Raw genomic sequence first — 14,517 nt, forward strand, 5'->3', positions numbered from 1 at the left:
GAATCACAATTCATATCGAACGATCACAATTACTATAGTATCATGATAAGATATTAAATTCAATTTTATTTTATTTCAATTTTAATTCAATTCATATCAAACAATCACGATTCACAATAACAATAGTTTCATAATAATGTATCATATTCAATTTTATTGAATATCAATTCAATTCAATTCATATTGAAAAATCACAATTTAAAATTGACAATCACAATAACTATTATATCATAATAACGTATCATATTCAATTTTATTTTATTTCAATTCAATTCATATCGAATAATTTCAATTCACAATCACAATAACTGTCATCTTATAATAATGTATCATATTAAATTGTATTGGATTTCAATTCAATTCATATTGAAAAATCACAATTTAAAATTGACAGCCACAATAACTATAGTCTCATAATAACATATCATATTTAATTTTGTTTTATTTCAATTCATATCGGACAATTACAATTCACAATCACAATAACTATCATCTCATCATAACGTATCATATTCAATTTTATTTGATTTTAATTCAATTCAATTCACAATCACAATAACTATCATATTATAATAATGTATCATATTCAATTTTATTTTATTTTAATTCAATTCAATAACTATCATATCATAATAACATATCATATTCAATTTTGTTTTATTTCAATTCAATTAAATTCATATTGAAAAATCACAATTTAAAATTGACAGTCACAATAACTATAGTCTCATAATAACGTATCATATTCAAATTTTGTTTTACTTCAATTCAATTCATATCGAACAATCACAATTGACAATTAACAATCACAATAACTATCATCTCATAATAACGTACCATATTCAATTTTATTTGATTTTAATTCAATTCAATTCACAATCACAATAACTATCATATCACAATAACGTATCATATTCAATTTATTTGATTTCAATTCAATTCAACTCACAATCACAATAACTATAGTCTCATAATAACGTATCATATTCAATATTATTTTATTTTAATTTAATTCAATTCATATCGAACAATCACAATTTCAATTTGACTATCACAATAACTATAGTCTCATAATAGCGTATCGTATTCAATTTTATTTGTATCCTATTCAATTTTATTTGATTTCAATTATAGTAAAATGACTTATTACCTCCATTTTTTTTCAAATTCAATATCTAATTTTTATCCAAATAAAACATTCATATAATTATAAATTTCTATTATTATTTCATGAAATTATAAATAATTAGACTAATATTTAGATTTGATATCCCTCCATAACATTCCCTCCATATTCTCCATAAAATTTCAGTTTAATATTTTGTTTACTTTTACCCTTCATTATTTTCCCTCCTTTTTTTTTTTTTTTTTCATATTTTGCCAAATTTGTGTGTGTGAAAAAATAAAGAAAAGAATAAAGGAAAAACAAAAGTATTAGTTAGTCACGTGACTCAGTGTCGATGTATCGGAAGTTAGTGCAAAAAGAAAGACGACAATTCTTATCTTATGAATATTTTGTCTTTGATAATTATATCGCAATTAATTGAGTCCGAATGTCTAAACACGGTTAAAACACGATTAAATACCCATTTAACACGATTATTAAACGGTTTAATTTAAACGGTTATGGATCTGTAAAAAAAATAAACGGTCGGATTTGGATCTAGATTTCAAACACGATTAATAAATGGTCGGATTTGGTTCTAGCAATTATTTATGCAAACACGATTAACACGACACGATTACGACACGAACACGAAATTGCCATCCCTAGTCCTTCTTGCACCCCTTCTTCAAGTGTTTGCACATTGCGAACAAAGAAGATGACACGAATTCCTTTGCCTCTCTCTCTATTTTCAAATGGTTTTATTTTGAGTGTGTTAAGATCAGGTTTAACGAAGTATTATTTATAATTTCGTTGGAATTAAGTTGAAATATACTTGATATGGATTGGGTATAGAACCGGGTTCAACCAATTGCATCATGTATACGCAGCTTAATAATTTAAGAGAATTAAACGGGTCTATATATTTTCGTTTGTTTCAAATGATATACACACAAAAAATACTAGCGCAAATATATGTAATAAATAAAAGATAGGGAAATTTAGTGACAAATTTATATAAACAATATATAGAGAAATCATACAACTAATTAAAAGTATTACAATTAATAAATAGCTCATTTTTCTTGAGTTTTTAATAATTAACCATTCTCATAATTAACTTAAACAATTTTTATTGATGCAATTTATCATTTTATTCTTTTGTTTTTTTATGCAATAAAGAAATCTATCCGATTTGTTGCGCTCGCATCACGTCTAAAGCCACTTTTTATTTTAATGGGTACTTCCTAGCAAAGCATCATAACACAGTAAATCTCGACGTGTGGGATGAGGCCGGATGTGGCAAGCTTTGTAAACTTTTGAATATTGAATTTTTCAACTTTGTGTTTGCACAAAAAAAAAAAAAAAAGTAATGTTCAATAATTAAGTATTACTTTTTTTTTTTTTTTTTGTTATTGAGCAAATTAGGTATTACTCTTTAGGTGAATTAATAGTCACTATTTTTTTATAAGATAATGTTGTTGTCAATGGAGATTGAACTCACGACCTTAAATGTGGCGTTGAATTACCAACTAAACTATTATTTTCGATAAAAAAAAGTGATGTAGCTAAATAGTCAATTTAAAGTTATGAATTTGCAAAATAATCAAGATTTGTCTTAATTTAGTGAAATAGCCAAAATGTATAATAATCTGGTTTCAAATTTTTTTTAACCCCAAGATTAATTTTTTTGAAAGTAACAAATTGTTTAAAATAATCATAAACAAATTTAATCTTGGTTGTCAAAAAATTTTGAAAACGTAAATTTGGCTACTTTGCTGAAAAATTAAAATTTTGGCTATTTTCCTAATCAATAGATTTCAAATGGTATTTTGTACAATTTTTCAAAAAAAAAAAAGTACCGCTATTATTTTATTTCTTTCAATATAACGTGATAGCAATATATTTTTTAAGTGTTATTGGATTTATTTAGCTAGCTAGGTAAAAAAAAAATGTAAACTTGTATATATATAACATAGGATAATAAAGAGCACCTCGTCTCCCACTTTCATCCTGAGGCCGTCACGTGGCGTCGTCAGGCGGCGACACGTGACGGCCTTAAAATTATTATTATTTTTTTTTTTGGTCTTTAATTTTTTTTCTCATCAATATATTTTGTATAATTTTTTTTATGTATATTATTTTTTTTCTCCCTCTCTCATCAATATATTTTGTATAATTTTTTTTAAGTATATTTTCATTTTCTCCCTCTCTCATCAATATATTTTGTATAATTTTTTTTATGTATATTATAACCATAATTACTAATACTATATTATACTATATCAATAATATACATTATTTTGAGTATATGTTATTATATATATATTTATATATATATATATATATATATATATATATTCTTGGAAAAACTATGTGGTATTAATATTACATTTAGATTTTATATGTTATTGTTTTATTTATAATACACTTTTGCAATTTAACATAACAATATTTATTATTAATATAAATATAAGAAACTTTTCTTACTTTCTATTTCTCTATATTTTATTATTTTTTTTTAATCAAAATTTAACTTCAATTTTTATTTGCCTAAATTTTTTTTGTCCATAATACTTCTAAGAAATCTGACAGATATGAAAACGTGCAATATTTTAAAAAACTTGAATCATTAAAAAGTTTTTTTTTCTACCTTTTGTTAGTTTTTAAAAATCATTGACAATGATTTTGCTAAATTTAATTTAATACAATTAAAAATCTTCAACTTACTCTATTTTTCTTATTTTTATTTTCTACTTTTTATTTAAAAATAATAATAATTTTGTTGTGCTTTGTTGAAACTAGTAACTCTTTTTTTTTTTTTTTTGAATAGAACGGATTTTCCATTAAAATTGGGTAAAAAACCCATAAATACAGGATAAAGACACCTTAGTCCATGGATCACCAAGACCTAAGTCGAAGTGGATCTAACACTAAGTTCCGGTAAAAGCACGTATGTGCAAACTTCCGACAACAGGAAGGATTACAAGCACGAATAGAGCACACAAGAGGCTCGTTCAAAAACCCAAAGATTGGCGATGGAAAAATCCAACCAACCTCGGTCCGATAGCCACGAACAAGATGGCTCTTCAACCTGCATAGATCAAAACCTAACAGGAAATCCACTACGGGAAAAGGAGATGCGGCTACCCCGACTCCAAAGCAAAACATAACACAACAGTACCAATTTAACTTCCTACTAGTAAAGAAAGGATAAGCAAGACAATGAAAAAGCAAATAACAAAAACAAACGCCTAAACCGAGGAAGCCATCCACAAAAAAGATCCAACTCAGATCTGCTACCACACGCAATCCAGGCTTCCCACGAAGCCTCAGAAGGCGAGGACCACCCGAGAGAGAGAACCAACGCCGGTGGAAACAGCCTGGCGCCAAGAGCCGCCGCTTCCGTGAGCCAGACGCAGTCAGCGGTCGCAGAGCAGGAGCCCGCCGCCGCGCAGCGTCGACGAGATGGCAGGGTCGTCCCGAGACCCGGCGAGAGGTGCTCGATACATTCTTCAGGCGGGAGGTTAAGGAGTCACTCGAGACGCTCGTTGTGACGAATCCGAGGCTGAAGAGTCTCGACTTCCTCGCCGGAGCGGATGAGCTCCGGATCTTGGTCCTTCGCGGCTGCGGTGACGTGCTCGAGAACATCGACACCGTGGCTGAGCTCGACTCGTTGACCGTTCTAGAAGTCTCCGGAGCGACGCGCCTGAGTAGATTCCCCGACGGTTTTTCCGAGAAGACGACTCGGATCCGGAGCCTGAACCTCGCCGGGTCTCGGGTTGAGTGGCTTCCTTCCATGTCGTTCGAGAAGCTGATCTTGCGGGGCGAGAGCCGGGGTCGAGAAACGAGGCGGCGTGAGGACTCACCGGCGGATCTAGAACGGTGGAGGCGCGTGAGAGGCGTGTGAGCTTTTGTTTCGCCGGAAAAGCTCCGAGTCCGAGAAGCACCGGAGACGGACGAGGCTCCCCCCAGGTTGGAGTGGCGCCGCTGACGACGCCGGCAACCCGGGGGAAGCGGCGGCCGAGCTCAAAGTAAACCCTAACCCTAGTAATTTACTAGATCTGGGTTTTTTAGAGAGAGAGTTTCTCTGCAACTTTTTTAGAGAGAGAGAGTTTCCCTTATTTGTTGAAACTAGTAACTCTAAAAGTCACTTATTGAACGAGCCTTGGAGCTTCAAAATAACCTTTCTTTTACGGTAAAACTATATCAATTAGTCAAATAATTATTTTCCATTCAAATTATAATAAAATAGCGCAGGGTCACGGAGCCAATTATCCCGAAGAAAAGTATTTGGGTTCACATTAGGCTTTCAATTCCAATTTCCACCAAGGAATTTCTCTCTGTCTCTCTCTCTCTCTCTCTCTCTCTCTCTCTTTCTTTTCTTTATCTCAATTTGAGATTCTCAACTCCGAAATAGGTTTCTTCTCTGTTTTATATTCAAATTTTCCTCTTTCCGATTTCGGCTTCAACAGTAACCGGTGATGCGAGAACTTCCAGAAGAAGTGAAGCCGTTCTGAGAGTGAGAGACTTGTTTTTTTTTCCTTTCTTTTGAACTTTAATTCCGTATACATAACATGGAAGCTCGAGTTGGGCAAACAAGTCTGAACTCAAACAGCAAAAGACTGCAACAACAACAGCCACAAAACCAGAGTCTGGATCAACAAACCCAAATGGGGACGGTTCACTTTCTCGCTGGAGGTCTCGCCGGAGCTTTTAGCAAGACCTGTACGGCTCCTCTGGCTCGCCTCACAATCCTTTTTCAGGTTTTTTTTATGTAACTAAAAAGAATTCTCTTCCGCGACTCTGATTTTACGCATAAAAGCTTTCATCTCTTTTTCTATTCCGGTTAAGGCTGTATGACTTTGTGAGAAGGATTTTTCGTTTAGGTCTAGCTTTATTTCTGGGGTGAATTGAATTTGAGGATTTATATCACTTGTCCATCGGTGCGACCGACGTTTCCCCTATATTTTTACCCATTTCCTTTTTCAAGCTTGAAGAGTTTTTTCTTCTTCTTTTCAATCTATGCACTATCGGGTTTGTATTCGGCATTATGTTTTGCTCAGTTTTGTTACTGTTAAGGAGAACATTAAAAATTTATTTTATTTTTTGAACTGTTGGCAAAAGTATAAGATAGGTTTCTTGGGATAGATGTTTAAAGGTTGGAATTGTGTTGTTTGATTTGCGTGGTTTAGCTGCAAGGAATGCACACTGATGTTGCAACGCTGCGTAAAGCGAGCATATGGCATGAAGCTTCTCGAATCCTCAACGAAGAAGGGTTTAGAGCGTTTTGGAAAGGAAATCTCGTCACCATCGCTCATCGTCTTCCCTACTCTTCTGTTAACTTCTACGCTTATGAACGCTACAAGAATGTGGGTGCGCGCTTCTCTTTTTATTTTGTTTTATTTTACCATTGCGATCTTGTAGTAATAATAAATGGGTCTTTTTGAATTTGTTTGTTTTTTTGGTGTGGCTATATGTGGGATTTCTTGCTGTGTAGTTTCTGCGCTCCATGCTTGGAGAAAATAACAGTGGCAATGCAAGTGCGAATCTTTTTGTGCACTTTGTTGGTGGTGGAATGGCAGGAATTACAGCTGCCACGACAACGTACCCGCTAGATCTTGTGAGAACACGACTTGCAGCGCAGGTAAGTTTAGGAACGTACTTACTTCACATTGCTCTTAAATATTTGTTGTTTGTGAGCTTTTGTTTAGATATCTTTTTGAAAATCTGGGTTAAAGATTGTGGGATCCAACAGTGCCTATTGTGATAATCAAACATGCAGTCAATTGGTTGACAATTCTCTGATACATATACACATTGCCAGATTGCCAAACTATAGAAAATAAAATTAAGGAAAGTAGTCTTACACCAGATTGATCCAGTCTGTAGTTATATTATATGCATAGTCGCAGTTATACGTCTGATTTTCATTACTATCTAAATCATTGCAGAGAAACTCTGCTTACTACAGAGGTATTTGGCATACATTTCGCACAATTTGCCAAGATGAAGGTGTTTTGGGGTTATACAAAGGACTTGGACCTACACTGCTGGTATATTTCCTTCTGTGCTCATATATATATATATATATATATATATATATATATGTTTTGATGCTTTAAGATATATACGTGGACTTCCTCTGGAATGACATTTTATTGGAGCAGGGTGTGGGGCCAAGTATAGCAATCAGCTTTTCGGTTTACGAGACTTTGAGGTCTCATTGGCAATATAAAAGGTGAGTGCTGCTTCTTTTAGGCTATCTGAATAAGCCATGGAATTTTCCTAAAAGAACTGAATGGGTTGTTCTGCATTTATTTGACAAACCATTTTTTCTGTCTGTAATATTCTAAAATTTCATACTTTTCTTCAGGCCCGACGATTCAACTGTGATGGTCAGTCTTGCTTGTGGCAGTCTTTCTGGCATTGCATCATCTACAGGTAATATATATATATATATATATATATATGTATATATATATATATATATATGTATGCATGTGTTTTTTTTTATATTGCATGTCCTGTCCCCAACCATGTTATGCATTTGTCATGGTTAATTATGCTTCAGATATATAAGCTCCAGTACGATGCTTTCTTTCGAAGTCTTGGTCATAGTGTTTGAATGTTTGTGAGTTACTTCAAATCTATTTTATGCACAATGAAACATTACCAAACCTAGAACTGCCCAGAAAAGGCCTCTATTTTATGAGATGTAACTGTTTTCTTGAATTTTTATCTCTCCATTTATCTCTTTATCCGGATGACTACTGAGCTGTCAAAGTTCTGTCTTTCCATGGTGTATCTTGTGGATCTCCACATATAATCAGTTTTGTGACATGGAGTTCTTGGAACCTCAATTTCTTGCGGTACCTTTTTAAGCTTCATTACCACAGGGGCCAACATCATTTTTCTTTATTTATATTTCCATATTTATAGGAAGTTTTTACTTTTAGACATAAGGGTTGAACGTTGTGTACTTGATGATGTGCTATTGCCATCAATTTTCGCTCTGATTTCCCTTCGCTTTTGGTGAATTCTGTGAGAAATGAGTTGCAAAATCTCTCTCTCTCTCTCTCACACACACACACCTGAGAATTCAAACACCAAGTGAAGCGAGCGAGAAAAAGACGCATAGGACATGAAATGATAATTGATAGGGGATCCGGGATGAGTAAGAATACAAATCACTAATACTATTGAAACATTATAAATTGAGATGTGAGCAATCCCAATCTTTCCGTAGCTAAGAAAGGAGACCCATCAAATGGCAACAGGTGGCTAGAACAGTTTTTCTGGCGACCTGCAAGGGAATTTTCAATCAAAGGAATATGCTCATTTTTGAAGACGCTGTTGTTCACCCCGTAGACCTCTGGGACAGTATTTTTCAGGAGTATCAGTCTTTGGATTTCGACTCTTAATTCTGATTTTTCTAGTTTTAGCCTCTCCGATTTATCCCAATATTTGCTTCGTTCTAGATGAAGCTTTTTCTCTGATTTTCCTTCACTTATTAGTGAATATCTTGCTGAATATCCTTTGTCACTTATTGTTTTCCTATGTTCTGCAGCAACGTACCCTCTAGATCTGGTGAGGCGGAGGATGCAGCTGGAAGGGGCGGGGGGTCGGGCGCGTGTCTACAACACCGGCTTGTTTGGGACGTTCAAGCACATATTCAAGGCCGAAGGCATCAGAGGCTTGTACAGAGGCATTTTACCCGAATATTACAAGGTCGTCCCTGGCGTAGGTATCGTGTTCATGACATACGAGACGCTCAAGACCTTCTTGCTCAGAATCCAGACCAATTATTAGGCGCTTTTGTCCTCTCATGTGCTTGTCAAAAAGGTTCCTCCACTTTCGAAAAGAAGACGCGTATTAAATAACAAAAAAAAAAAAGTAGCTAGGAGAAAATATTTTCTGGTAGTTTATTACTCAATATTTTTCCTACGGTGGTAAGTTTTTCCAGTTACTGCCTGAGCATCCATGATCAAATTATTATTTTTTTATTATGTTTCTCATGTATATGGAAATTTTGCTTCATGGATGGAAATCATGTAGTATTTATTGGCTGAGTATGTCGGCATCACCATTTTATTGATCCTTGTTTGTTATAAACAGGCTTGAGCTCGGATACTTTTTCCATCCGAGTTTCTATATACACTTTGAGTCATTTGATTGATATGAACGCATTTGTCAGATCGAGTCGCTGTAGCAAAAAAAACATAAAAGAAATAAGTATAAGGGCTGTCATTGTTGGTCCAACAAAAGGAACGTCTGAACGCATTTGGGTCGAGATTGATTCCAAAGCTTACTTGCGGCACTCCAGTAATCTGAAGAAAGTATAATATGTTTAAGAGACATTTCCTTAACTAGGACTAAATTAAGTAACTAGGACTAAATTAAGGCAAAATTCCATTTTCCTATTTTTTTCAAAAATTTACCAAACTAGGACTAATAAAAAAAAAATTCGTTTTTTCGATGGGATGAGCGGGAAAATAGAAAGAAAGAGAAAAAATAAGAGATTTTATTGGGGAAGATTGTATGTTGGTAATTAGTATGATGGTATAATAGGTAGATTTTTGTGTATCTCTTATTTGACTTTTGTTTGACCGGTCCTAGTTTGGTAAATTTTTGAAAAAAATAGGAAAATAGAATTTTGCCTTAATTTAGTCTTACTTTTGGCAATTTTCCTATGTTTTAATGAGATTTTTTCCACTTTCTTTGTAGGTCACGTATTCTATATAGTTACAAATCTCATTTCTTTGTTCAAGTAACTATATCTGGTTTCATATGAGCTAATCCAAAACTATTCACCCATGACCCTATGCCAAGAGGTTTAAAATTGAATTCCCGAAAACAATTTATAAATATTAAAAAAAAATGTAGTCTTCTAGACCTCTGGTCGTATTCATAAGCAGAATTATGTAACAGTCTCCCCAGATTGCTTTCCATTCACAGTTTTTTGGGATTAAGGATACTTTGATGTGTTATTGTAGTTGTGAAAAAAAAAAATGCAGAGGATATCTAATCCTCTCTATATATAGATAACTTCATTTCTTAATATTTATATATGATTTTTTTTTTCCTTCAGAAAATAACCTTCTACAAAGTGCCAGAAAGATTATCGACTTAGAATGTGAAGTTTTGAAGAGGTCGGTTACATTGCAATGAGTTTATCCCAAATCTATAAGTTAGCCGGAATGTGATATTTCTAAAACTGGTTGATCTTAAATATCCATTCAACTTAAGATCTAGTGGTAACTTGTTAGTACTTTTGTATGCAGATGGTCTAGTTTCAAGAATAAAATAAATAAAAAAAAGAGAGATCAAACTCAATGATTGTTAAGCTGTTTTATGGATTGACACTTGTGGACACGTAACGTGAGCGGACTTGACCACGTGATTTTGAATCCGTGGGATTGAAAGTGTGGTGGTGAAATATACCTCTTATCAATTGAAGAACATGATAATCGATTTTTCAAACTATTTGACACTTTTGTAGAGAGAATATAATTTGGTTTGCTAGTTTTTGTTTGTGAGAGAGAGCGAATTTTTTTCTCCCACTCTAGAAAAAATGGAAGTAGATTGTTCCATTTTTATGATATTGTTGTATGAGTGGAGTGACTTTAATTTCTCTTGGTTCTCGAAATTTTAGTTTTAAAATTTTTTTTGTGAGACAAATAGTTGAATAGAAAATTTGGCGTACTCTAATTAGAGAGAGAGAGAGAGAGAGCCTTTGACATATGTTTGTCTTAGGTATATATGTGTAGTGAGATAATGAGAGTTGGGGTAAATTCATCATCTATCAGGGTCCTCCTTCCGTGTCCATGGTCGAGGCCAGCACTGTCTAGTTGGTCAAGACAGGCCTTCCCTCGCTGTCGTCAAGGTATGCCTTCCTTATTGAGGTCAAGGCGGGCTTCCCTCTTGTTGAGATCGGGGAGGGTCACCCTTTGCCGAGATGAAAGGGAGGTAACCTTCTGTTGAGATGGAGGGGGGTCGCCCTTTGCCGATATAAAGGCAGGCCTCACTTGCTGAGATGAAAAGAGGGTTTCATTTTGCTGACGTAAAGGCAAGCCTCCCTTGTTGAGATAGAAAAAAGGATTTCATTTTGTTGAGGTAAGGGCAATCCTCCCTTTGTTGAGATGGAAAAAGGGATTGTCATTTGCATGTAAAGACAAGCCTCCTTTGTTGCGATGGTAGGGTGGTCGCTTTTTGTTGGGGTAAAGGCAAACCTCCTTTGTTGAGATGGAAAATAGGGTCGTCTTCTGCTGAGGTAAAGGCAAGCCTCCTTTGTTGAGATGTGTTGATACGTTGTTTTGTTGGCTTTATTTTTTAGTGCAAGTGGTATGGAAAGATGTCAGTTGTTATGTTTTCACTTCTGGTTTGACATCTTTCCTCCTGTGTACAGACAGTATTTCTGGCAAGTTTCCAGTATTGACAGATTGCTTTGCTGGTGACTTATTGCTGAGTTATTGCCTCGCTGCTATCTTCATTACATGATATCTGCCTCGCTGGAGCCTTCATTACAAGATATCCTTCGCTGCTGCTTTTCATTGCATGATATTCGCTTTGATGGAGGCTTTATTATGAGATATTCGCTTGAGGCCGGGTAAGGAAACCCGAGATATCTTCCAGGATTGTCCGCTGCTATAAAAGCCATGCGCTCTCCCTTAGCAGCTTCGACACTTTTGATCAAACACTCAGAGCTCTTAGACGTGCAAGACCGGCGGACTGGGAGGCTGTGTGTTTTGGTTTTAAGTGGTGTATTCTCTCAAACACTGTTCCACAGATTGAGTGTATGTGAGAGTTGGGTTCTTGTGTTCTCGTGATTGAAGGTTCACGTACTGCTGAAGACTGAAGGTCATCCGAGCCAGGAGGTTGCTCGAAGAGTGGAATTGAGACGAAGCTTAAATTCAGGGGGAGTCCCTGTCTAGGTGATCACTGGTAGTAATAGTCTCTAGGTTTTATTGATTTGTTGATTGTAATCAGATATAAACCTTGTGTGTACTATTGACTACAAGATAGTGAAAATCCTTTCCACTGGCAGCGTGCCCCCAGATGTAGGTGTGTTTCACCGAACTGGGTAACCATATCTTGTGTACTTTGTTTACTGCACTGTTTTGTTGTTTATCCATATCTGTGTTCAAGCAAGTTGTCGGACACATTGTCAACACATTGTGTGCGACATCTTGCCTTTGCAACTAATCAGAATTTCAATTGGTATCAGAGCAGGCACCTTGATCTCTTAGGTGGTTTCCTGTATTTCTTTCTGATTGCCTATTATGGATAGTTCCCGAGAAGGAGGTTCTGTCAATCGCCCTCCAGTACTCGACGGAACCAACTATGGATATTGGAAGGCACGCATGACCGCTTTCTTGAAGTCCCTTGATAGCCGAACATGGAAAGCTGTGATACACGGGTGGGAAGCTCCTATGACGACTGATGACAAAGGAGCTCGTACTGGCACAAAACCCGAAAAGGACTGGACCCCCACTGAAGATGAGGCGGCCCTTGGTAACTCCCGTGCTCTAAATGCTATATTTAACGATGTCGATAAAGATGTCTTCAGGTTGATAAATACTTGCACTACTGCCAAAGAGGCCTGGGAAATCCTCGCTGTTGCCTATGAGGGAACTACAAAGGTCCGTGAACAAAAGCTTCAATATCTCACAACCAATTTTGAAGTCCTCACGATGCTCGAGGATGAAACAGTCGCTGAGTTCAACGTTCGCATTCGTGACCTCGCCAATGAATCATATTCTCTCAGAAAACCAATGACTGATGAAGATCTTGTTCGAAAAACCCTGAGAGCTTTGAGCTCTAGATTCAAAATGAAAATCACGGCCATTGAGGAAGTTCATGACCTAAAGACGTTGAAGTTCGACGAACTAATGGGATCTCTCATGACGTTTGAGCTCTCACTTCCTAAGGTGGAAAAGAAACAAAGAGGAATGGCCCTCAAAAGTTCCGTTCATGAACAAAGGGATCAGGTATATTCAGACTCTGACAATGATATTGACGATACTATAGCTATGCTTGCAAAAAACTATGGCAGGGTCATGAAAAGACTCAACCAGATGAATGGGAAAAATGTCCCACAAGATGTCAAGGACAATTTCCAACAACGATTCCAGAAGAACACTTATCCTCACAGGAATAGTAAAAGTGGTGAACGATCTGGGAAAGGCAAATGCATTCAGTGCCACGAATGTGAAGGTTTTGGTCATATTCAAAAGGAGTATCCCAACTTCCTCAAGAAACAGAAAAAGGGATACAACGCTACTCTTTCGGAAGAAGAAGATGAAGAAAGCGACTCAGATCAGATAAGTAACTTTGTAGCCTTTACTGCCTCTGTCCATACTCATGAGTCTACTAATGAATTCGGTGAATGCTCTCAGAAATATGTTCTAGATGAAGAATTATCTGATGATGCTATGAATGAAGCATACAATACCTTGCACACCAAATGGGTTGAGGAATCCCAGATTCTAGACAAACAGAGTGCTCTTATCCTTACCCTGACTGAAGATAAGGCAAGGCTCCTGGAGACGATTGTGGATCTGAAGAAGGAAGTCAGTAGGCTAAATGGAGAACTCGAGCACATGACTAAAACTGTCAGGATGCTGAACTCTGGGACTGACAGCCTTGACAAAATCCTCACCATCGGCAAGCCTGCGAAGAACATGAAGGGGCTTGGATATACTCATGGAGCTTCATCTTCCCAGACTACGATCGTGCCTCAAAAGCAGACTAGCCAGATGTCGCGAAACATGCCTCAACCATCTGGTAACAACAAGTCTCGTGACCTTTCTCGACATCATCAATTTGGATCAACCAGGTCTCCTGTCAACAGACCTCGTTGGGTATGCCATTATTGTGGTAGGAAGGGACATATCCGTCCTTTTTGCTATCAGTTGTATGGGAGGAATATCCGTCAGCAAAGGTCCATCCACAGAAATGCCCCATCTCATCAACAATTTGCTACTCGGCTGGAATGGAGAGTGAAAAATGCCTCCTATCGTGCCAATATTGCCTACACATCTCTGAGTGCATCCACCAGGAATGACTGGTATTTCGACAGTGGTTGCTCTCGCCACATGACTGGTGATCACACCTTCCTGACCAACGTGAAACCTTATTCCAACTGCCATGTTACCTTTGGAGATGGAGTAAAAGCCAAAATTGTGGGTAAAGGTAAATTAAATTATCCTGGTATGTCTTGTCTGACTGAGGCTTTGTTGGTAGAAGGACTTACTGCTAATCTCATTAGTATTAGTCAGCTTTGTGATCTGAATTTGCATGTCAACTTTACTCGTGATAAGTGTGTAGTGATTAATGAAGAACAAGATGAACTTATGCGAGGAAACAGATCTCGTGACAACTGCTATTTGTGGTCTCCCGTACCAAACATC

At 36.2% G+C, this 14,517-nt stretch overlaps 1 protein-coding gene across 1 annotated transcript; it reads left to right on the top strand.

Moving 5' to 3' along the window:
• Positions 1-5,387: 5,387 nt before the first annotated feature.
• Positions 5,388-9,222, top strand: LOC149404367 (uncharacterized). Its single transcript, XM_089606993.1, has 7 exons — positions 5,388-5,871; positions 6,301-6,477; positions 6,606-6,752; positions 7,060-7,161; positions 7,276-7,346; positions 7,482-7,549; positions 8,676-9,222. Exons 1-7 carry the CDS (start codon positions 5,683-5,685, stop codon positions 8,915-8,917), a joined length of 996 nt encoding a protein of 331 aa, XP_089463119.1. The 5' UTR covers positions 5,388-5,682; the 3' UTR covers positions 8,918-9,222.
• Positions 9,223-14,517: the final 5,295 nt, after the last annotated feature.

Source organism: Urtica dioica, chromosome 2 (genome assembly GCF_054948205.1).
Source record: "Urtica dioica subsp. dioica isolate 48M chromosome 2, U.dioica_male_clone48M_v1_H2, whole genome shotgun sequence".
Lineage (NCBI taxonomy): Eukaryota > Viridiplantae > Streptophyta > Magnoliopsida > Rosales > Urticaceae > Urtica > Urtica dioica.

Excerpts from the sequence above, each read along its gene's own strand:
- LOC149404367 (XM_089606993.1), top strand. The coding sequence starts at position 5,683 with ATGGAAGCTCGAGTTGGGCAAACAAGTCTGAACTCAAACAGCAAAAGA. Across the intron at positions 5,872-6,300 it reads GCCTCACAATCCTTTTTCAG|CTGCAAGGAATGCACACTGA; the intron begins GTTTTTTTTATG and ends TGCGTGGTTTAG. Across the intron at positions 6,753-7,059 it reads GAACACGACTTGCAGCGCAG|AGAAACTCTGCTTACTACAG; the intron begins GTAAGTTTAGGA and ends AAATCATTGCAG.